Below are 23,576 nucleotides of genomic sequence, written 5' to 3' on the forward strand. Positions count from 1 at the left end.
ATTTTGTATCCTGCGACATTGCCAAATGCATTTACTAAGTCGAGTAGCTTTTTGATGTAGTCTTTGGGGTTTTCTCTGTACAATATCATGTCATCTGCGAACAATGACAGTTTTACTTCTTCTTTTCCAATTTGGATGCCTTTTATTTCTTCTTCTTGTCTGATCACTATGGTTAGTACTTCTAGTACTATGTCAAACAGAAATGGTGAAAGTGGGCATCCATGTCTTATTCCTGTTCTTAGGGGAAATGGTTTTAATTTTTGCTCATTGAGTATGATGTTGGCTGTAGGTGTGTCATATAGGCTTTATTTTTTTTAAATTAAATCTTTATTGTTCAGATTGTTACAGTTGTTCCTCTCCCCCCCGCCCCCCCCCCATAGCTCTCCTCCACCCAGTTCCCACCCTACCCTTTGCCCTTACCCCTCCCACTGTCCTCATCCATAGGTGTACGATTTTTGTCCAGTCTCTTCCTGCACCCCCACACCCCTTTACCCCCAAGAATTGTCAGTCCACTCCCTTTCCATGCCCCTGGTTCTATTATATTCACCAGTTTACTCTGTTCATCAGATTTTTTATTCACTTGATTTTTAGATTCACTTGTTGATATATATGTATTTGCTGTTCATAATTTTTATCTTTACCTTTTTCTTCTTCCTCTTCTTAAAGAATACCTTTCAACATTTCATACAATGCTGGTTTGGTGGTGATGAACTCCTTTAGCTTTTTCTTATCTGTGAAGCTCTTTATCTGACCTTCAATCCTGAATGATAGCTTTGCTGGATAAAGTAATCTTGGTTGTAGGTTCTTGCTATTCATCACTTTGAATATTTCTTGCCACTCTCTTCTGGCCTGCATAGTTTCTGTTGAGAAATCAGCTGACAGTCATATGGGTACTGCCTTGTAGGTAACTGACTTGTTTTCTCTTGCTGCTTTTAAGATTCTCTCTTTGTCTTCTGCTCTTGGCATTTTAATCATGATGTGTCTTGGTGTGGTCCTCTTTGGATTCCTTTTGTTTGGGGTTCTCTGCGCTTCCTGGACTTGTAAGTCTATTTCTTTCACCAGGTAAGGGAAGTTTTCTTTCATTATTTCTTCAAATAGGTTTTCAATATCTTGCCCTCTCTCTTCTTCTGGCACCCCTATAATTCAGATGTTGGTACGCTTGAAGTTGTCCCAGAGGCTCCTTACACTATCTTCATATTTTTGGATTCTTTTTTCTTTTTGCTTTTCCGGTTGGGTATTTTTTGTTTCTTCGTATTTCAAATCTTTGACTTGATTCTTGCGATCCTCTTGTCTGCTGTTGGATCTCTGTATATTATTCTTTATTTCAGTCAGTGTATGCTTAATTTCTAGTTGGGCTTTTTTCATATCCTCCAGGGTCTCACTAAATTTATCGGCGGTTTCCAGAAAATTCTTGAAAAACCTTTTAACTGTGGTTTTGAACTCTATATCCAGTCGTTTGCTTTCCTTCATTTCTGTCATTTGTGACCTGTTTCTTTGTCTCCGCATTTTTTATGCTTCCCTGTGTTGGTAGAGTGGCTTTGTGTGCTAGGTGTCCTATAGGGACCAGTGGCTCAGCCTCCCCAATTACCTGAGGTGGACACTCTTGGTGCACCCCTTTGTAGGCTTTGTGCAAAGTTTTGTTGTAGTCTTCTTGCAGTTAAGCCTTGATGGTTGTAGTTATCACTGGGAGGAATTGACCTCCAGGCCAATTGGCTGTGAGAATCAGCTGTGTGTGCAGTGGGAGAAATTCTGGGGCAAGACTTGCTTCAAGTGTGTGTCTTATGGATCTGAGGAGTTGTAATCTGGATGGTCCTACTCTGACCACTGGGTACACTGGCTCTTGGATCTAAGGAGGTGCTAATTTAGCCTCTGCCTGAGGCTACCCAGCAGGAGCTACGAAGAGATCTGCAGATTCCCCTTCCTTTTTTGGGGGTTTGGAGGTGCCCAGATGAGGCCCAACTGTGAAGCAATGCAAGATGCTGTGGGGCCTTAGGCCTTCTCTTGGAAGTTCTGGGTCTGTCTGGCCCAGCTGTAATTTGTTAGGTAATTTTCAGATTGCAAAGGGCCAGGGCATTCATATGCAAAAGCCTCTGCCACAGCCTAGGTGGGGCGGGGTCTCAGGGAATCAACAGGGAGGAGCAAACAGCTCTGGCTGATCCTCAGCCCTGCCCTAAGGGGCCACGTGTCTCAGTGTCCCAGTAATTGCTGCAAGCACCTCTGAGGGAAAGCCGCCCTCGAGTTCCGAGTTCTGCCCGCTGCCAGACAGTCCAGTTTCTCCCCGTATGAGTCCTGGGTCCCCAGAGACTTCCCAGAACTGGAGTTCAGAGCAGTCGGGAGCTTGTGCCTCCCTCCTGATTCAAAAAGACAGCAGCGTCCTCAGTTGCCAGCCCCTTTCCGAGCGCTCGAACCTCCGTACCTCTGCACTTTACTTCCGCGCCTCCTCTGAATCTCAGTGTGCTGTTCTCTTTCCTTCTAGTTGTAGAATTTCCACTCAGCCAGCCTTCCTGTGGTTCTGGATGATGTCCTTTTTGTCTTTTCATTGTATTTTTGAAGTTGTTGTGGGAGGCAGCACTTTCCGGTGTTTACCTATGTCACCATCTTGGTTTCTCCCATATAGGCTTTTATTATGTTGAGGTATGATCCCTCTATTCCCACTTTGCTGAGAGTTTTTATCAAAAAAAGGTATTGGATTTTGTCAAATGCTTTTTCTGCATCAATTGAAATGGTTATGTGATTTTTTCCCCCTCAATTTGTTTACGTGATGTATCATGTTTATTGATTTGCCGATAATATACCATACTTGCATCCCAAGAATAAATCCCACTTGGTCATAGTGTACGAACTTTCTTTTTCTTTTTTAAATATATTTTATTTTTGATACTTTACAGAGAGGAAGGGAGAGGGATAGAGAGTTAGAAACATCGATGAGAGAGAAACATCAATCAGCTGCCTCCTGCACACCCCCTACTGGGGATGTGGCCGCAGCCAAGGTACAAGCCCTTGACCGGAATTGAACCTGGGACCTTTCAGTCAGCAGGCAGACACTCTATCCACTGAGCCAAACCAGTTACGGTGTGCGATCTTTCTAATGGATCCAATTTGCTAGAATTTTGTTGAGGATTTTAGCATGTCTTTTCAATAAATGGTGTCGGGAAAATTGGACAGATACATGCAAAAAAAAATGAAACTAGATCACCAACTTACATCATACACAAAAATAAACTCAAAATGGATAAAGGACTTAAACGGAAGACGGGAAACTATAAAAATCTTGAAAAGCCATAGGCAGCAAAATAGCAGACATTTAGCATAACAATATCTTTACTGATACAGTTGCTAAGGCAAAGCAAATTAAGGAGAAAATAAACAAATGGGATTATAACAAAATAAAAAGCTTCTGCACAGCAAAAGAAACCATCAACAAAACAAGAAAGCCCACTGCATGGGAGAACATCTTTGCCAATGTTATATCCGATAAGGGTCTGATCTTCAAAATTTATAGGGAACTCGTACATCTTAACAAAAGGAATATAAACAATCCAATCAAAAAATGGGTAAAGGACCTAAATAGACACTTTTTGAAAGAGGACATACAGAAAGCCAAGAGACATATGAAAACATGCTCAAAGTCACTAATCATCTGAGAGATGCAAATCAAAACAATAATGAGGTACCATCTCACACCTGTCAGAATGGCTATCATCAACAAATCAACAAATGACATGTGCTGGCGAGGATATGGAGAAAAAGGAATCCTTGTGCACTGCTGGTGGGAATGCACACTGGTGCAGCCACTGTGGAAAACAGTATGGAGTTTCCTCAAAAAGTTAAAAATGGAACTCCCATTTGACCCAGTAACCCCACTTCTAGGATTATATCCCAAAAACCAGAAACACCAATCAGGAAGGATATATGCACCCCTATGTTCATAGCAGCACAATTTATAATAGCTAAGATTTGGAAACAGCCTAAGTGCCCATCAGCAGATGATCGGATTAAAAAGCTGTGGTACACTTACAAAATGAATACTACGCTGCTGTAAAAAAGAAAGAACTCTTACCATTTGCAACAGCATGGATGGACCTGGAGAGCATTATGCTAAGCAAAATAAGCCAGCTGGAGAAAGATAAATATCACATGTCTCTCTCATTTGTGGAATATAATGAACAACATAAACTGATGAACAAAAATAGATCCAGAGACAGAGTAGCATCAAACAGACCTTCAAACCTCAGAGGGAAGGCGTGTGTCGGGGGCGGGGGGGTGTAAGAGATCAACCAAAGTACTACTTGTATACATGCATATGAGCATAACCAATGGACACAGACAGTAGCGGGGTGAGGGCATGTGCTGGGGTGGGGGTGGTGGTGGCTAGGGGGTGGGAGTGGCCGGGGAGAGGTCAATGGGGGAAAAAGGAGACATATGTAATACTTTAAACAATAAAGAATTTCATAAAATTAATTTTCAACATCTAAGAGGTAACATTTTTTATACAGTAGTAATATTTTTATGTATGACAGTAATATGGGGATAGTAATCTTGCGTGGGAAGAGGTCTACATACCTTAGACTTAGAGGATACAGATTTTACTCTAGGTTTTCTGAAAAACATGGTACTTGACTTTATTTTAAGTGTTTTCTATTTAACTGTAAGTTGCTTCAAGTTTTCTTTAGAAGCAAGGTTAGTCATGAGAAATTAACCACACAAATATAAATCTAATTAGCATGTTTATTGTTAGTTCCCAAGCATTAGGCCAAAAATGTAAAAAATCTAAAACAGAAGTAGAATCTCTTCCTTAAATAGTTTAAATATCCAAATTTGCGCCAAGGACATTCACACAAAGACGTTTTAAAGCATCTTTTTAACATTACTCGTAATATTTAAGCCACTGAAAATATCCTAGATATCCATCAACAGGAGAATGGTGAATTATATTAATTCATCAGAATAGAACCATAGAATAGTAGAAATACAGTTATCAACATGGCTGAATCTAACAAATAAAATGTCGAGGGGAAAATGGTACCAATGAATACCACATTGTGATACTATCCATATAGTAGATTGAAACTATGACATAAGTGCTACACAGTATTCAGGATTACAAGTATAGGTGGTAAAAGTGTAGGGCAATGTGTTGGAATGACCAACATCACCAAACCCAGGGTGGGGATGGAAGTGGAATGAGATTGGTTAGAGGTACACAATGAGCTTTAGCAGTACTGGTAATGTTTTAGTCCTTAAACTGAATAGTGGGTGTATGAATGTTTATTATAGTACTTTATATGCCTTTTCATGTCTCAACATTTCTTAATAAATTTGAACCCCAAAGTTCTTAATTATAATGACTCAGAATTATCCAAGTTAATGAGGTGTGCAAGTGGATGCATTACTGAGTGGCTGTATGTAATCAATTTATAAAACATTTTTAAATGCAATATGCAGTATGCTTTTTAAAAAGGGACCTGTGGTAATGTTCTCATTCAGTGTTCACACCTAGGTTCCTTAAATATAAAAATTACTTACTGAATGAAGGCATATTTGACAAACATTAACTAAACGGTGACTATGTGTTAGGCACTGTAATCTAGAGAGGAAAACACGAATAAGACATGGTCCCATCCCTAAAGGAATTCTGTCCAGTGAGAGAGACATGTAAATAAATAACTATAATACAGTAAGACTTGGTAAGAGTTATGTATAAGGTGTTAAGGGAATGCAGAGGAGGAAGCCACTAAATGTACCTGTGGGAGGTAAAGAAAAGGCTTCTCCTTGTAAAAAAAAGATTATATGCAAGGGTCTTAATGTTTTAAGAGAATTAATTGAATCACTGTAGTTCGAATACCCTGACCCCTGAAAATTCAGTGCTGAATATTTAATCTTACTGCCATGTCACTTTAAAACTATATTTATTTGGATAATAAAAAATAAGATTTTTTTTTGCTCACAACTACATTTATGCTCACATGTATGTGTATGTATATGTGCATGTATATATGTGTGTATGTATATATGCACCATCATACTGCCAAAGGATGGGATGTCCTATAATCAAACAAACATATTTAAAAACAACATAAGCACAAGAGCCTATTAATATCAGGCTGGTGCAGTTGAGGATAAGGAGAGAAATAGAAAAAGAGAAGAGACATAAAATCTTGAAACTTAAGCTTTTTTATAAAACACTCCATGATTTAAAACACACAGTCTTTATTATTCAGTCACAAAATAGTTAAAAGGAAAAAAATGTTTCACTGGCAAAAATTATGAGAAATTTATATAAACGTTTTGGAAAACATATGGGTGCTTTCATGGAAAGTTCAAATTTTTATTTTTAAAATCAGGGTAGCAGTATCATGGCAGAGATTAAAGATTATTTTTATAGCATGAGAAATTTAAACATTAAAATAGATTTTTTTTTTAGTATTTTTTTTTTTTATTGCTTAAAGTATTACAAAGGGTATTACATATGTGTCCATTTTATCCCCCCGCCCTAGACAGTCCCCCAGCTAAAATAGATTTTTTAGAAGAGCCCTGGACTTGAAACAACAAAACTGTAGAATGGAATACTCCACAGCAAAGAAAAAGGATGTACTACAGCTTCAAGGAACGGCGTGGATATATCTCATTAACATAATTTTCTTTGGTCATAAAATATATTAATGTGTGTGTGTGTCCACTGGCAGATTTGTGGTTATGCCATGACAAACCCAAAGTTGATAGCATATTTGAAGATTTGATTTGGTTACTTTTAGACCTTTATGCCATCATGTGGAAAGTCTAAAGAAAATTTTCATATATAAGTACAAACATTGAAGTATTATGTGAGAAGTAAGTGAAATCTATGGAATAGGTATCTTCTATGAATAAGCGTGGTTAAATTTATAGAAGCCATGTATCCAATATTCTGTCACAAAAAGTTAATACCACCTCCACCCCACTCCCACAAAAGAGCTCCTAGATTCAGACAAATATTATCGATGGCAGCATTTGTTTTTTCTTTACATAAAAAAAAGTAGTCTTGTACCAGGACCAGCAAAACTGATGTCCTGTGAGGTTCACACAGATTGTCTATAATTAGAAAATAGAAGGTACATAAACTTTTAATGATACAATTTTATCTGTTCAACTGCACATTAAGAAGAGAAAAATTGTCCTATGTCACTTGTGAGCCCAAGAGAACTTCTATACCCCAATATCTTGTTAAACTAATAAGGTCCATTCAGCTTAAAAAATTTTTCCCAGTTTTTTAATTAATTATTTTTTTCTTTATTAAGGTATTACATATGTGTCCTTATCCCCCCATTGCCCCCCTCCCCTGTTCATGCCCTCACCCCCCCTAGTGTCTATGTCCATTGGTTATGTTTATATGCATACATACAAGTCCTTTGGTTAAAAAAATATTTCACTGTGTTTGCACTTTTCAGTTACTGAACTCACTGAGTCTGTGGGTACAACATTCATATATTCCTCTTTGGTCAGTTATTTAGCCTCTTTTCCCCAAATTTGATCTGTGTTGAAAGTAAATAATTCACTCTCACTGATTTCCACGGTCAGACCTAAGAGCCACCTAGCTCTGACTTGAATAGAACCAAGGATGTAAAAGTAAAACGATCTGAGAGAATGACAGCCTCTTAAAGGGCAGGTGAAGGTTCAGTGACCTTCGGGCACCCTGGTCCATTCTGGTGAATCACTGCTTTGGGGAAGCATAGACCCTGTGGCTCATAAAACCTGATGACATTAAGAAGAAAGGAAGGATTTCACACTTAGAACTCAAGGTGACTGTTAGAAATACAACTTTAAAAATTAAAGAGGAAATAAAAATACCATCTTTAAAAATGAATTACTAATAATTTTTTTTCTTTAAAAAGTATTGGGAAAACCCATATCATGGAAATGTACATTTCTTATTCAATGTACACCACTGAGAGATAAATAGAACTGTTCAAATAAAAAAATGCCAAAGGTAATTCAACTACTGCATTGTAAGTGTGGCATAACTGATTCGTCATGACATACAATTTTCTAAAAGCTATTCTGTTAGAAGGCAATAAATGAGTGCATAAATGATTTACACTCTTCTGCACTATAGTTATTATTCAGTATTTTATTTTTAAAAATATATATACCCTATACTATTATGTTTATTCTCTAGAGTATAATAAAAACATAATTGAATTTGATGAAAAATAGACTTGATTCTAAATGTAGCATACAGTACATACAGCTACTCCCTTATTTTATGCGCTGTAAAGATCAATGGTCACTGGAGGTGGTTCTGCTCAAGGTTTGTTTTAATATATGGACAATAAAATATTTTTAATTTAAAAATTATATCCTTATATTCCTTGTCATATTTTCTTTTTAATACCAACATCTGAGTTTTGACCTCCATAACAATTTATGAATGCAAATACAGTATTTTAATCACTGTTTTACTTCTAAATATGATTTCTTATTGACTAGGAGGGAAATTGACTACAGATGGGTTAGCAAATAAAGTTGAAGCAGTCTACAACAAAAGCATCAGAGTTCAGTGGCTGGTTTTGTTTTGAGGGAATCTAAATGCTATTATGAATTAAGGTTATCTTTTTAAAAATATTAAAAATTTGTTTTAATATAACTATCTCTGAAATTTATATAAGAGACTTATTAACCTATTTTCACTTATAATTTCCTTTGAGTTAGAAACTCTGTCATGTAATATATAAATATATAAATTATCTAAGTATATAATTAACTAAAGTTCAATATAGCTATCTTATATTTATATATAGCATAGATTATAACATACACTAAAAGATGGTTAAGTCATATACATGCTAAATTTAAAAATTATATTCATAACCCTGGCTGGTGTTGCTCAGTGGTTGGAGTGCTGGCTGGCCCAGGCACCAAAAGGCTGCAGGTTTGATTCTTGGCCAAGGGCACATACCTAGGTTGCAAGTTCAATCCCAGGCCTGATTGAGGCAAGTGCAGAAGGCAATGAATGGATTTGTCTCTCTCATATCTCTCTCCCCCACTCCCTTCCTCCCTCCCACTCTCTCTAAAAAAATTCAATGGAACTCCCATTTGACCCTGTGATCCCACTTCTAGGAATATATCCCAAGAAACCAGAAACACCAATCAGAAAGGATATGTGCACCCATATGTCCACAGCAGCACAATTCACCATAGCTAAGATCTGGAAACAGCCTAAGTGCCCATCAGTAGATGAATGGATTAGAAAACTGTGGTACATCTACACGATGGAATACTATGCTGCTGTAAAAAAGAAGGAACTCTTACCATTTGCAACGGCATGGATAGAACTGGAGAGAATTATGCTAAGTGAAATAAGCCAGTCAATGAAGGAAAAATACCACATGATCTAACTCATTCATGGATAATAAAGACCATTATAAACTTATGAACAATAATAGATACAGAGGCAGAGCTACCTCAAACTGATTGTCAAACTGCAGCGGGAAGGCCAGGGAGGGTTGGGGGGCAGGAGGGAGGGGGGTAAGAGATCAACCGAAGGACTTGTATGCATGCATATAAGCATAACCAATGGACATAAGACACTGGGGGGTAGAGGAGGCCAGGGGATTGTCAAGGGCGGGGAAAAAAAAAGGACACATATGTAATACCCTTTGTAATACTTTAAGTAATAAAACAATAAAAAAATGTAAAAAAAAAAAAAAGAATATTAACATAGCCCTGACCAGTTTGGCTCAGTGGCTAGAGCATCGGCCTGTGGACTGAAGAGTCCCAGGTTCGATTCCGGTCAAGAACAAGGTACAACAACCATGTACCTTGGTTGCGGGCACATTCCCAGTAGGGGGTGTTCAGGAGGCAGCTGATGGATGTTTCTCTCTCATGGATGTTTCTAACTCTCTATCCCTCTCCCTTCCTCTCTGTAAAAAAATCAATAAAATATATTTAAAAAAAAGAAAAAAAAAAGAAAAAACATCCTTGGGTGAAGATTAACAACAACAAAACATTATATTCATCAACTGTGACATAGAATATAAGGGTATAATTTTTAAATTAAAAATATACATATAGTATAAGGGCAAATACAAGTTAAAAATAAGAGACTTAATTCTCTCTGCTTTAAATAAGAACAAAGATTTCCCTCCATTCCTGTTTTAAAAGCATTTACCTGAGAAACTTGTAATTATAAGCACTTTTCCATCTCTTTGACATGTATCCCTTGGAAGACTAGATAGGCCTTTTGTCAACTTTCCAAGCCAGGACTATCTCAAGAACCTGGGAGCCATCTTTTCCAAATGCAAACACCAAGGAGATAGCTCCTGTATCTCCCAGTTTCTGTGGAAGTGTAGGAGCCTAATTTCAGTGGGTATGCTATCTTTTGAATTTGTTATCTATGCACATTTATATAATGATAAAACAATTAACCACATTCTCATATAAAACTTGAGGAAAATATTATAGGAACATTTCACTTGCTTGGTTCAGTTCTTTGACAATTCAATATAACTATACCTTAAATTTTTAAGAAGGAAATTCTATGTTATCATTCTACAATAGAAATTTTTACTGTGGCTTCATATTTATAACCTACATTAGGGGAATTATTAGAATCTTTGACCAAAAAGATTCAAATAAGTAAACTGACTCAAGAGTCCAGAAATACATTTGAAGACAAAGTCTATCCTAGCAAAGTACATGTATTAATGGGAAACTACTTAGCTGCCCTAGCTCCCCTCAGTGTTTGGTAACACTTTTGAAGTAGGTAATGAAGACTGATATGGCATAACAATTCTCTGTAGAGTCACTAGCCTCCCAAAGTAAGTGAGAAAGAGAGTTAAAATGACAAACATTACATATAAATAATTTATTTTTAACATTCTGTTTTCAGCAACTCAAGCAATCCATGGCTTTATACTACTATTTTATTTTAATATCTCAGTTTAAAATTTTTGTGCTTAGCCATCAAAGAACAATGTTTAACTCTAAACATATTAAAAAATCCAGGCCAACAATACTGGCAAAATCTAAGAAATCATTAATAGCAATTCAATAAGTTTTATCTATTTAAAGGTGTTATTGTCCTATCTAGCATGGTCATCTGGGCAGCTTCACCAGAAAGCCATAGCTTTATGTTCCCCAGGGAATCACTGGCTCATTCCCTGTGAATCGCATGGCACAAGGGGTGATGGACGCATGTGCAGTGAAGTTGAAGTGACGTAGGGAAGGTCACCTCAGACTAGCCAGGGAGAAGATCATTGGCTGAGAGAATGGAGCTACTGCAAGTGCACAAAATCCTGGAAAGGTAAAATCCCCAGACAAAGAGTTTCCTTTTCTTCTTCTTGTGCTCCCTCTTGCTCTGTGAACTGCACTCGCCCTGTGTTCATGCGCTCGCCTACAGTAGTCATATGGCCATAAGCAGCAACATGGCACGCAGGATGCTGGATTTAATATGGAGCAGAAATTCTGTGCAGTGGCTTTCATTCTGGCCCTGCTGAAGACAAGACTGGACTTCTTCCATGGCAAGACAGACAGAGATGAGACTTTCGAGGGAACCCCTTAATTTTACATCATCAATAAAGCTTTCCATGAATCCCCATCCTCAGGAGGGACCTCAGAAAATTGTTTTCCTTGTGGCATCCCAAGAACTGCACTTCTACCTATAACAAAGTCAATGCCAATATATATACACATATATGTATATGTATGTGTATATATATATATATATATAGTTTTAATACAGTACTAATCAGATAAGAAAAATCACATTAAATTTTAGGGAGGAAAGTCTCATCATTTTTTTTCCCCAGCAAAATTAATGACAATGAAAAACTAAAATTATCTAACAGTAGAAAACAATAAAACTAGATTAGGTAACGTTTGTGTAAATTAAACATGAAACTAACTTGTTTTAATTAATTAGCAATATTTACCTTGCAGCATTTTGTTCTATCTTTTCATCAATATCACTGAAGATCTGCTTAAACTCCAAGTCTCCAGGAAATGAATTTAACAAACAATGTAGGTCAAAGGAATTATGGGAATATTCATCTCCCCAATCCATTCTGAGGAACAAGAATAAAAAACATGTTAGTCACTTCAAAATAAAGGGAAAAACCTACCTCAAGATGTGATTCTAAATCAAAACCAGTAATTCCCACTTCTAGGGAAAATGAAATATAGCAATAGAAGAACTAGGGTATTAGTAAACTGGGTAGAGTGTTTTGTTAAAGTTCATGAGGTGTGACCTAATTTTCACACTTTTCTCTAGTTTGAAAACTGAACAAAACAGCACCCCTCAGAGAGAACTTATAAACAGCCTGCTGCTTCCCACTGTAACCCAGCACTGCAAAGGAAATCACAGGGCCTCACAGGCCACTGTGAACAAAGGCTGATGCAGAAAGAATTTAACACCTTCCTTCCACTCTTACCCACAAGCTAGCCTGGAAATGACAACCTCAGAACTGTTATTGCCTGATACCCCGGCCCTACTCATATAAGAAAAAGGCAAAAAAAATCTCCTCTCTGATAACTAAAACTTAAATTTGCTACTTTTTATAGATATGCATTTTTCCCCGCTATCAAAGAGTTATTCACCCATTCATTCCATATATATTTATTGAATGTTTGGTAAGGAAGAAGCATTGCAGTTGAAGCTTGGGATATAGCTGCAACAAGTGAAAGTCCCTTCCTTTACGGAGTTTTATTCGGGTGCAGAAGGTACATTTTAGAAACACATCAACAGATTCTATAAAAGATCACATGGTGAGAAGTGCTATGTGAACATGTAGGGTCAGGGCAATGGGACAGATTAAGAAGGATGAGTTGGTACAGTGTATGAACTATTTTATTTAGGGATATGTTATTTTGGGGCATGCAATAGTGCTTATCAAATATTTTGATGACTGATAGTGTTACCAATGAGACCACAAGATCTTGGCTCTTGTTTTCTTGAAGGAAAGATTTCAATCAAGAGACAAAGTACAGCAAAATAAGAAAGAATTTATTGGCTGCAGCTAAAAATATATTTAGGACAGTGAAACAAGGAAGAACATAGAAAATGCAACAGGAGAGCCTGAGCTGGGCTGCTTTGGCTCACTGAAAAGTCAGAGAAAAGGCGGCCTTGGTGACAGGTTCAGGGGGTTAGCTCAGGACAAGCTGCCGCTGCCCAATGCTCCCCTGGTTGCAAGTCTCATGGGGTCCCTAAAGAAGGAGAAAGGGAATGGGGTGAGCCTGCTCCCCTGGGGAGAGTGCACATTGGGCCCTTCATTCTGAGTGTATTTCTCTCTCTGGTAAGTGGAAATCTTAGGGGAAGTCTCAGGGGAGGGTGTGATCTTTCACGGTTGTGGTCTCCACTGACTGGTCAGCACGAGGGCAGAGGTTCAATAGTCAATGTAGCTGGTCCTGAGGTAGCCATGGCATCACTTTCCTGGTTTTGCTGCTTTTCTAGCCCTGGAGCTGAAATACAACTGTTATCTTTAGGGATGTTATCTTTAGGGAGGAAAAGGTCAGGGCGGGAAGATCTAAACCACATGACCGGCAATAAGCTAGGGGAGGAAAGGTTTCTCTGGGGGCAAGGTTCTTATCTTCTCAGTTTTGCCCCTTGCTAGGCATCTAGTTTCTGTATCTGTCCCATCATCCTTGCTCTGCTCATGTCTGTCTAACTGATAACCAGAACGGTGAGCAGAGGTGTTTTTCTCGGGGTCGTGTCTCACGACACTGAAGAATGAGTTACGGACCAGAAGATTTAAGCAAAAGTATGGAAAATTGATTACAAGCAGATTCAGACTCCTTGCAAGGGGAGGGGGACCCAAGAATGGGCCGCCCGTTCAAGCCGTGTAGTCCAGGGGTATATATTTGCTACAAGCTGCTCTAGGTCTACCAGATTGATTCCCTCAATTGTTTTTTGTTTGCTTTGTTTTTTTTTTGCAATAAGTATTTATCATTTCATATATAACTAGAGGCCCAGTGCACAAAATTCGTGCATTAGTAGGGTCCCTAGGCCTGGCCAGCAATCAGGGCCAATGAGGGCCTTCCAGCTGCCGGCCAGGGCCTTTCTTCTTTCTACGCCACCCCCTGGTGGTCAGTACACATCATAGCGAGCTATCAAACTCCCAGTTTCCCAGTCAAACTCCCGAGGGGACACTTTGCATACCAGCCTTTGGTAAAATATTTTAAAAAGAAATTACCCCTGCTCTCAGTGGGACTTATAATTTTTTATTTTACATTCCCTATCTCTCTTCATTTGAGACATCTTCCATCCTTAACTTCTCTCTTAGCAATTTGTGTTTATCATTTTATTCAAAATCTATTTCAAAACTTACATAATTCCTAAATATCTTTTGATTAAATATGACCACTTCACCAATCTTTTTGTATTATTTTATTTGTGCTTCCAAATACTGTTAAAAGAAAATGTTTCTTGTATTATTTTGATAATGTATGTTTTATGTCCTTCTTTGAAATCAGTTCTAGAGAAAACTGATAATAAACTGAAACATGTTGAGCATTCAAATAAGGTTGGGAATCATGATTTTGAAGGATTCCCAATCTACATGGTTGTCTGACTTTTCTCTATCTAACCTCAGTAAAGAAGTTAATCAATAAACACAAAGACTGCATTAAAGCTGTGACAAGATGGAGTAGCAGAATGATGCTGGTTCAGAGTTTTCATGGGACTGGCATACATCTTGTGATGCTTCCATATCATTATTTATATGGTTCCATGGTGATGAAGGATAAGAGAAGCAAGAGTCACCTTTTAGGTAAAAGGCAGCAAGACTAAGATGCTGTGTGATAGGATTTAAAAAACAAACAGCCTGGCTGGAGTGGCTCAGTGGTTGAGCGTTGACCTACGAACCAGGAGGCTGATTCCGGGTCAAGGGCACATGCCCGGGTTGTGGGCCTGATCCCCAATGGGGGGCGTGCAGGAGGCAGCAATTAACGATTCTCTCTCATCATTGATATTTCTCTCTCGCTCGCTCTCCCCCCCCCCTTCCTCTCTGAAATCAATAAAAATATATTAAAAAAATAAAACAAACAAACAAAACCTGATGGACAAAATATAACTAATGGGATGAAAACATCAACCTGAATAAACAGTGATGCACAGATGAACATAAGAAATAAATAGAGTAGACTGTGGTAAGTAATGCTGAAGTTTGGATTTAAAAATGTCTCTTAAATTGGCAGTGATCCCTGCAGGACTGCGGTGAGAAAGAAGCATGCACCAATTAGCATGGGCATAGGCGCCAATCCTCCCATTTCCTTATCTGTGCCACAGTGTGTCTGCCATTGCTGGGCATCATGATGGAATGGAAAGGTTGGACAGTCTCTCTTTACAAGGAGCAGAGATAGTAAAAAGAATAAGGCCATAAAAAAAAAGGAGCCCATAGAAAGATCACTGCTATTCTCTAAAAGGTAACTATGACTTCAACAACAGAAAAGTAAATTATTAAGGGATGAATGTAATTTGGCAAATACTCCAGGGGTATTTTAGAAATTTTAGAAAGGTAGAACTAACTATAAAATTTAGGGAAGAAAAGGAAGAGGCGGTGAATTTGTAGGTCAGGATATAGCTTTACAGTCTCTTTATGTTCCTGTATTTCCAACTATTAAACTGTCATCAGGAAGATTATAATAATTTGACATAATGAATGAAGTCTCTTATCTTACTCCGTGATAAATCAAAAATGGGAGCTGCACCTCCTTAAAGTACAATAACTTTGTGTTTGAAATTGCTATTCTGCAACATTGTTTTTAAATGTTCATTCTCCTATAATGTTTCCGAAATACTTTATACGGTTAAAAACACAGTGCTTAATATTTCAAACACGTATGAAAATCCAATCTAATATTAATTATTGCCTGTAAAAATGAGTTATGTTTGAAGAATTATATCTAAGCCAAACATCTGTAGATCATGTTTCAGCCGTAGGCAAAATGTAACAGTTGAGTTATAAATTCCTAAGAACAGTGACTATAAGAAAATACGAGCATATTATAAGCACTGCCAGAAAACATTACAATAAAGCAATAAAAAAAAATATAGTTTATGTGATCAAAAGAAACCCCAGAAAAATAATTTTGGAATCTCACCAATCTTTTAACATATTTCAAAATGATACTTTTCTACTATAGGGTGTTTCTCTCTCCCTCTCTCTCTCTCATTTAAAACATATAATGGTTAGAGTCCTTATTTTATCTTTTTTTCTGTTTCTTCAACAATAAAAATCTGGAGTGCCATTCTTCTTATAACCAAATAATAAATGTTAAAAAGTACTAAAAAGAAGACTGAACCTTTGGGAAGAAATCCACACTACAACTGAGTTAGTAAAGGGGAAAAATAGGACTGTGTGATCTTTCCTCTGTGGAAAAGCCCAGTGAGGTGGGTCATATACCTTCTGTGAACTCAATGTAGACTGAATGTGTCCACCAGCTCTGGCTCACCGGAAGTCTGACTACTCAACAATGCTCTCTAACCTAAAATAAATACTGCGAAAGAGCATGGCAAGGAAGTGGGGTGTTGGTATTAATTAAAAATAATTACACATTCTACCTGAAACTAAAGAAGTTTCAAAATGTTGCACTATGATAAAACACATCTAACTATAAACATTATTGAACCAAGAAGCAATAGATCTGAGTCCTGATCCTGGTTCTGTTAATGTCTATGTGCATTTGGGTAAGTTACTCAAGAAGGATGGGGCTCACATTCCTCAATTAATGGATTTATTAGGCCCTGAGGTTTCTTCTAGCAATAAATTTGTTGTATTCTATAAGAAATTATAAGAGACATACATATTTCTGAACCCTTCCACCCAAATTCACTCTTAAAATGGACTATTTTGTTTGTCAATCCCATCATTTTTCCTGCATCTTGGACTCTCAGAGCCACTTTAGCTCTCCAGGACTGCTACATGGAAAGCTAAAGTAGAACCCATAGCAAGAAATAATATGCAAAAACAAGAAATGTGAGGCATCAAGATATTATTCTATGGTAATAAATAGATGCCCTGTACTGCTTTTCTGCCTGCAAAACTCAATCTCCCTAAAATATTCTAAGAAGCAACTAGCCCATGTCTCTGGGCTACTCTGACTTGCCACATTCTTCCCTCAACAAAAATTTTTGAGGCCAATGGACGTTGGGCCATTGTGCCTCCAGAAGGAAAAGGAAGACATTAGAGAATCATATTTTCAGAGGCATTGTATCCTCATCTCTTATTCTTTATATTATCTGTGTTGTTCTTTCTATTGCTGGATTGGTTTGAGTTGCTGGTTTGATATCAAAACGAAGTGAAAATAAACTTTGACCAGATCATTATTCTTAAACCTGAACCAATCTTTTCAGGCCTGGTTCATTTTTACTTTCCCATTTATATTTAGTCAGAAAGTACTCTTCCTGTATCATTCACAAAGTCCTGCCAACTTTATATAACTCAAAATTTAACTTTTACTAAATCTTGAAAATTTTATTTGGTTCAGTGAACTCATTCATTGAGATATAATTTATAGGTATGAGGGCCAAGTAATATTAATGTTAGTAATAGCCAACTCTTACGTAGTATTTTATATGGGCTATGCATTGTTTGAAGTACTTTATATATACGAACTCATTTAATTCCTATTATAATCCTATGCAATAGATACTGTTATAATCTCCATTTGAAAAAAGGTAGAAACTCAGGCACAGAGAGGTTCATGACTTGCCCCAAGTCACTTAGATAGGAAGTAGCAAAGCTGGGATTTAGACTGCTTCAAAGGCTGTCCTTAATCACAAAACTATATATAAAATGCCTCTGTATTGGTTGTTTACTGCCTTATATATTTGACAGTGTCCCCTAGGACCATTATAAATTTTCTTTATTATGAAACTTATATAATCCCTCCCCCAGATTTTTTTTTTAAGGCTAGATCTTCCCCTGTGATAATTCAAAGTCATCAGTAAGTTATTTCATCAGTTACTGGAAGTTAAAATCCTAATATTTTAGTCTCCCCCAAAGAATGAGAAACAATTTAAGCAAATCTCAATTTGTTGATAGTCATTTAGAATACCTTAAGCATTAAAGTCTTAAATCAGAAAATAAAAAACTTCTTATTCTATTCAAATTTATTTTTCAACTCTGATCTATATATATATTAGGTTTTCCTCCACAGACTACTATATTTTCCACAAATAATTGTGGAAGTTCTGACTATTAAAATTATATGGGTTAGAATATTAATATACAGTCAGTAAATACTTATATAAACATACTACAGCTATTAAAATCTCCTTCAATAAATTATAAAATATTTCATTGTAACTCCTCTATTAGTAATTTACATCGTGTATGTATGAAGTAGAAATTGATAGGATCAGTCAGAATACACTATTGCAACTTGACAAGCAAACTGAATTAATTGTCATATGCTTTACTCACCAAACCTGAAATTGCTTTCTTTAGTTTTCAAAGTACTGCTCTTTTTAGAAAATATTTTCATTTTAATAATTCTTTATAATCTTCAACATGCAATCCTAGCCATCTCTTGCTTTAATATAACAGTGAAACCATATGTGAAAACAAATTTTAATTTTTGCATTTTTTGTAACTTGGCATGTACATATTTCATGTAATTTAAAAGTCATAAAATTATCACACAATTTGAGGTTAGACCTAAATAATGTCACAAATCATGGAACTAATGATTAATGAATGAATTTTTAAGTGCAATAAAACCTTAGTAGTTTGGAGAACCGGATAACTGCAATAGCAAAAAGTTTAAGTTATGGAACACCTTTAAAAAGGCAGTTGTACTACGTATCAAGTGGGAATAACAACATACATAGCTTATGAGATGTCAATTACATTTTAAGGAATTTCCTTTTAACAGAGTAGAATGATTTGAACTTAGCATGTACGTTGGATACAAATGGGTACTTCTGAAAAAATTAGGATTCTTAAAGTATGTCCCAAGGGTTTAAGAATTTCTCCTAAAAATCCTACTAGTATTATGTTACTACTATTAATTAGCTGGTTATATTAACGTGATACTATTCACTTAAATTTTCAAAATATTATTAACTTAACATTAATTTGATAAATTACTATTTCCATTGAAATACCCTTTTATGATTTCCAGAGTTTTGACTCCATCGATTATCACATGCTGTATCAATATCCCTTTCAGCTAACTATAAGTAAGCTTGTGTTTCTTGCTCTTTAGAAACCAACAGAACCCTTTGTAGGACCCCCTTCCCTTCATAGCCCAGCATCTCAAAATTGCAGTCCATATTTCCTACTATATGCTTATCTGACATTCATTTCTCAACCCAGAGCAATCTGGTTTCTGCCTATTTCCTTACACTGAAACTGACAAATATTTTTTAATTCCTATCACACGTAATCTCTGCACTATTTGGTATTGATAACTACTCCTTCCTTACAGTTGTTTCCTTTCTTGCCAATCTTCCTAAGTATCATGGGTTCCCAGGTCTCTTGTCTCTCACACATTTATTCACTTTAGCTAGTAGGCAAGCTCACATAATATCTTCTTTTTTTAATCTGAGATATTATACACAGATATACAATGGTTGTCCATTTCTATGCTAGAGGACCCATTCAGCTTTCCTGATCATAAGTAATTGATCCAGGCTTAAACATTTGACCCAAGCTGAACCATCAAATGCGACTAAATGAATTCTGAGATTGGGAATGAAAGCAGGGAAAGAATTGCTGGTGGTAGCCATCAAGTTAACTCTAGCCTTCCAAGAGAAGGTGCATTAATATATATATTTTTTTTTGGGGGGGCTGAGGCCCCTGTAACTGTTAGTTTCTGTCCTCTAACTGGCTGACTGCTCATATAATTTTCTTTTGGTTCTGTGAGATGCACAATAAACCCTCTCCCTGCTCCTCGGCCCAAGAGTAACATTTCTGTTATGTTTTGTTTTTGCTTAAATTAACCAGAGTAGATTTTATTAAACTAATAAACATCTTGATTGGCTCCTCTTTCATCTCTGCCATTAAACACTACTATTCGCCACAGGGATCTCTGTAGACCAGCTTCTCATTTTAAATACTTTCCCTGAGCATGCCTCATTCAAAGCCACTGCCTTCTTTTTAATGTAATTTTACAATATTAGATTCATTTTTTTCTAAAGTTATTAAATTCATTTAATTTAAACATTTTTTGTTTTATTTTTATTTACTGGATATTTCTTCTCAGACCTCAAAAACAATCTCTTCCTATTAGTTCTCATTTTGTAGTCTTCCCAAATTTCCTTTCCCCTTGCCTGACTAGGGGAGGGAAAGAAAAATTTCTTCTTATCCATTTCATGCTGGAGTTCTTGGTCCTCTTTTGTATTCCACATGCTTTTCATTTCAACCTCATTCACCTATTATCTCGATGCTGAAAAATCAGTCTATATCTCTAACCTTACCTCTTCCTCCAAAACCCACACACATATTTCAAGTGCTTATTAGGCAGTTCCACTTCACTGATTCAAAGGTCCCATGAAATCAACATGTCCAAAACTTAATTCAAAATCTTTCCCTTAAACTCGCTTCTCTTCCTATATTATGGAGTCACCAGCACCCTAAACTCCCCTCCCTTGCCCTAGTATTAGTATCAGGGTCAGCAAACTATGGTACAGTCTGTTTTTTCTATGGCCTGCAAGCTAAGAATGGTTTTTACATTTCTAACCAGTTATAAAAACAAAAACACACAAAAGAGAGATGCTGGAGTGTCCATATATGGTACATAAATGCTGAGATCTCTGTCTTAAATAGTCATCAAATTCTTCAACCCTTTCTTTCTCTGTATCTTAAATGGTCACCATATGCTCTCAAATTTTTCTCTGTCTGCTACCAGTATTCTCAAACTGATGTTATTTCCTGCTGAAGAAATCTCCTATCTCGCCTTCAGGACTCACATCTTGTGGCATAATGAGAAATATATATTTGGTTTTTCCCCCCATCTCCTCCTACCCCCTTCCTTACTTTGTCCTATGCATCTCTTCCATTTGGCCATTCTGGAATGTATCCTTTCTAATAAAATTGTAATCAGAAGTATAGTGCTTTCGTGTTCTTTGAATCATCCTAATGAATTAGTGAACCTGAGAAGGGGTGTGGGAGCCCCCAAATTTGCAGTGAGCCAGGAAGAAGTAGGGGCAGTCTTGTGGGATTGAGCCTTTAACTTTGGAGTTTGCACTAACTCCATGTAGTTAGTGTTAGAATTGAATTGAGCTGAATCACAGGACACCCGGTTGGTATCTACCCTGAATACTGGCATTAGACTTCTCTTTTTATAAATCAAATCAGATCTTTCACTATCCTGTTTAAATAACACTGAAGACTTTCCACAACGCATAGGACAACTCCAGGCTCTTTACCTTATTTTTTTATATATATAATTCTTCACATTTAATTACATTATTATACTATCACTAACCTTAATTGACATCTTGAAATAACTTCCTAGCTATACCTCCCTCTACTAAGGATGTTTTAGGAGAAAATCACATTTGTGGAAGCCATTTACTTCATTAATGCACATAATACTATTTGTAGGCAACATATAACTATAATAACATAATTTGTACATTATCTTTAAATAAGAAAAGGTTTCTACAATTATGGCTTAAACCATAAATGCCTTTTAACAACTTAAACCATTTAAAAATATATATTTTTTATTGATTTCAGAGAGGAAGGGAGAGGGAGAGATAGAAACACGATGAGAGAGAATGATGAGAGGGAATCATTGATCAGCTGCCTCCTACACGCTCCACACTGGGGATCGAGCCCTCAACCCAGGCGTATGTCCTGACTGGGAATCGAACTGGGACCTCCTGATTCACAGATCGATGCTCAACCACTGAGCCACGCCAGTCAGGTGACTTAAATCATTTTTTAAAAAAATGTGAATGGTTAGAAAATATACTTGTAATGAAATATCAGAATTTAACATTTAAGCTATCAAATGAAATTTAAATGTGATGCCTTAAAACTCTTCCTAGTTTCCATCTACAAAAAAAAGAATAATAATAATCTTTAAGGACTCTTACAGTTTTAAAATTCTATTATTTTAATTGAGTGATCTATTTCTTTAATATTTAATCTTGCCTTTGCAGTACACTTTTTAATTCTTTAGTTCAATAGGATAATTCGTTGTTGGTTAAAGCAAATTCATATAAAATGACCTGAAAAATCTATTTAAAAAGCAATCAGTGAAAGTAAATATTGGATTTCTTCATGTTAAATCTAAAAATCCATCACTATACTTGCTTTTTACTTTATTTGCTGCTTAACATATCTCAACAGTGAATCTATCATATCAACATAGTCATCATGATCCAAGCTGCAAATAATAGAGAATGTCAGTGTCAATTTTGCTTTCTCACACTTGCTTCCCTTCACTTCATCTGATTTTAATAATCCCTGTCAAACCACAAACAGTCCAAATTACCTTCATGACACAGAAGCTTTCAAGGAGCAGACAGAATCTCAACTTTCATTTAGCAAGTACAAAAGAAAGCTGTCCAGCTGGACAAATATTATTTCCACACTTGACAATCTCTACAGTTAAGCATGCATTTTAATTTTAACTAAACCTGCCAGGAGTTTGATATGAGCTTCTTGTTTTGTATAGTATGACTCGCAGGATTATCAGACCAATGACTGTAATTGTGATGAAAGAACTCAACATTTTTATACTAAAAGATAAATCATATACCCAAACTGAGGGATCAAAATGGATATATAAGAGATAATTTGGAGGCATAGGTTGCAGGAATAAAAACCTACTTAAATTAGGTGCTTTAATGACTAAACATGTCTAAAGACAAATAACACATCTTGATGTAATTTTGAAAAGTAACAGACCATAACTAAAATGAAATGAAAAAAGTTAAAATTGTACTCCACGATACCATTGAGAAACAGGTTTTAAGAATGAAATCTAAAGAGACTTTTAAATTGTTTTAGACTGACTTGACTTCAAAGTCAAATTTCTAGAACACTTCTATGTATCAAATTATAACACAACTGATGTTCTTGACAAGATATTAAAAAGTCCACTCTATACTAATTAATGTATCCTTGCATACACAATGCAAAACTTCCAAAGGTCAGAGTAAAAATGAATAGTAAGCTTGTAGAAGAGTACTAGAATAAAAGTTGTAGTGTAAAACTACATGATGGACAATTATGTCTTTGAAGTTTGATTTATTAAACTTAAGTCTAGAAACTTCAAATGGTAAAATATTTCTGGAACATTTCCTGTCTAAGCTAGGCCTGGATTTCTCCTATAGTTATTAGAACCTCACAATTCCCAAATGTCGTGTTCCCTCAGTTTGCTATACTTAATTCTAGTATTAGGGTCTTCCTTCTCCAAAGGTCAATCCATTGGCCATTCAAGCACGATTTCTCCCCCAACTCTATCTTGAATACCAGAGCCCAGTTTCCTGTACAGGTCCTTTCTTTCTCTTTCCCGCTGTCTTCTGACTATTCAATTTCATCTACATTCATGTCTACCACTATAACCTGTGTGTGGGAACTCCTGTTCTAATTATCCCACTCCATGCTACATCACTCCCTTGGATGTCCCATAGGCGCCTTAAA

At 36.5% G+C, this 23,576-nt stretch overlaps 1 protein-coding gene across 1 annotated transcript in view; it reads right to left on the bottom strand.

Moving 5' to 3' along the window:
- Positions 1–23,576, bottom strand: part of KIAA0825 — a 373,094-nt gene that overhangs the window by 313,939 nt on the left and 35,579 nt on the right. The window contains exon 2 of the mRNA XM_081088719.1: positions 11,910–12,041. Coding sequence (XP_080944845.1) covers positions 11,910–12,040 — 131 coding nt within the window. The 5' untranslated portion in view covers position 12,041. The remainder of the gene's footprint in view (positions 1–11,909; positions 12,042–23,576) is intronic.

This window comes from Myotis nattereri (genome assembly GCF_964212035.1).
Source record: "Myotis nattereri genome assembly, chromosome: 4".
Taxonomy (NCBI): domain Eukaryota; kingdom Metazoa; phylum Chordata; class Mammalia; order Chiroptera; family Vespertilionidae; genus Myotis; species Myotis nattereri.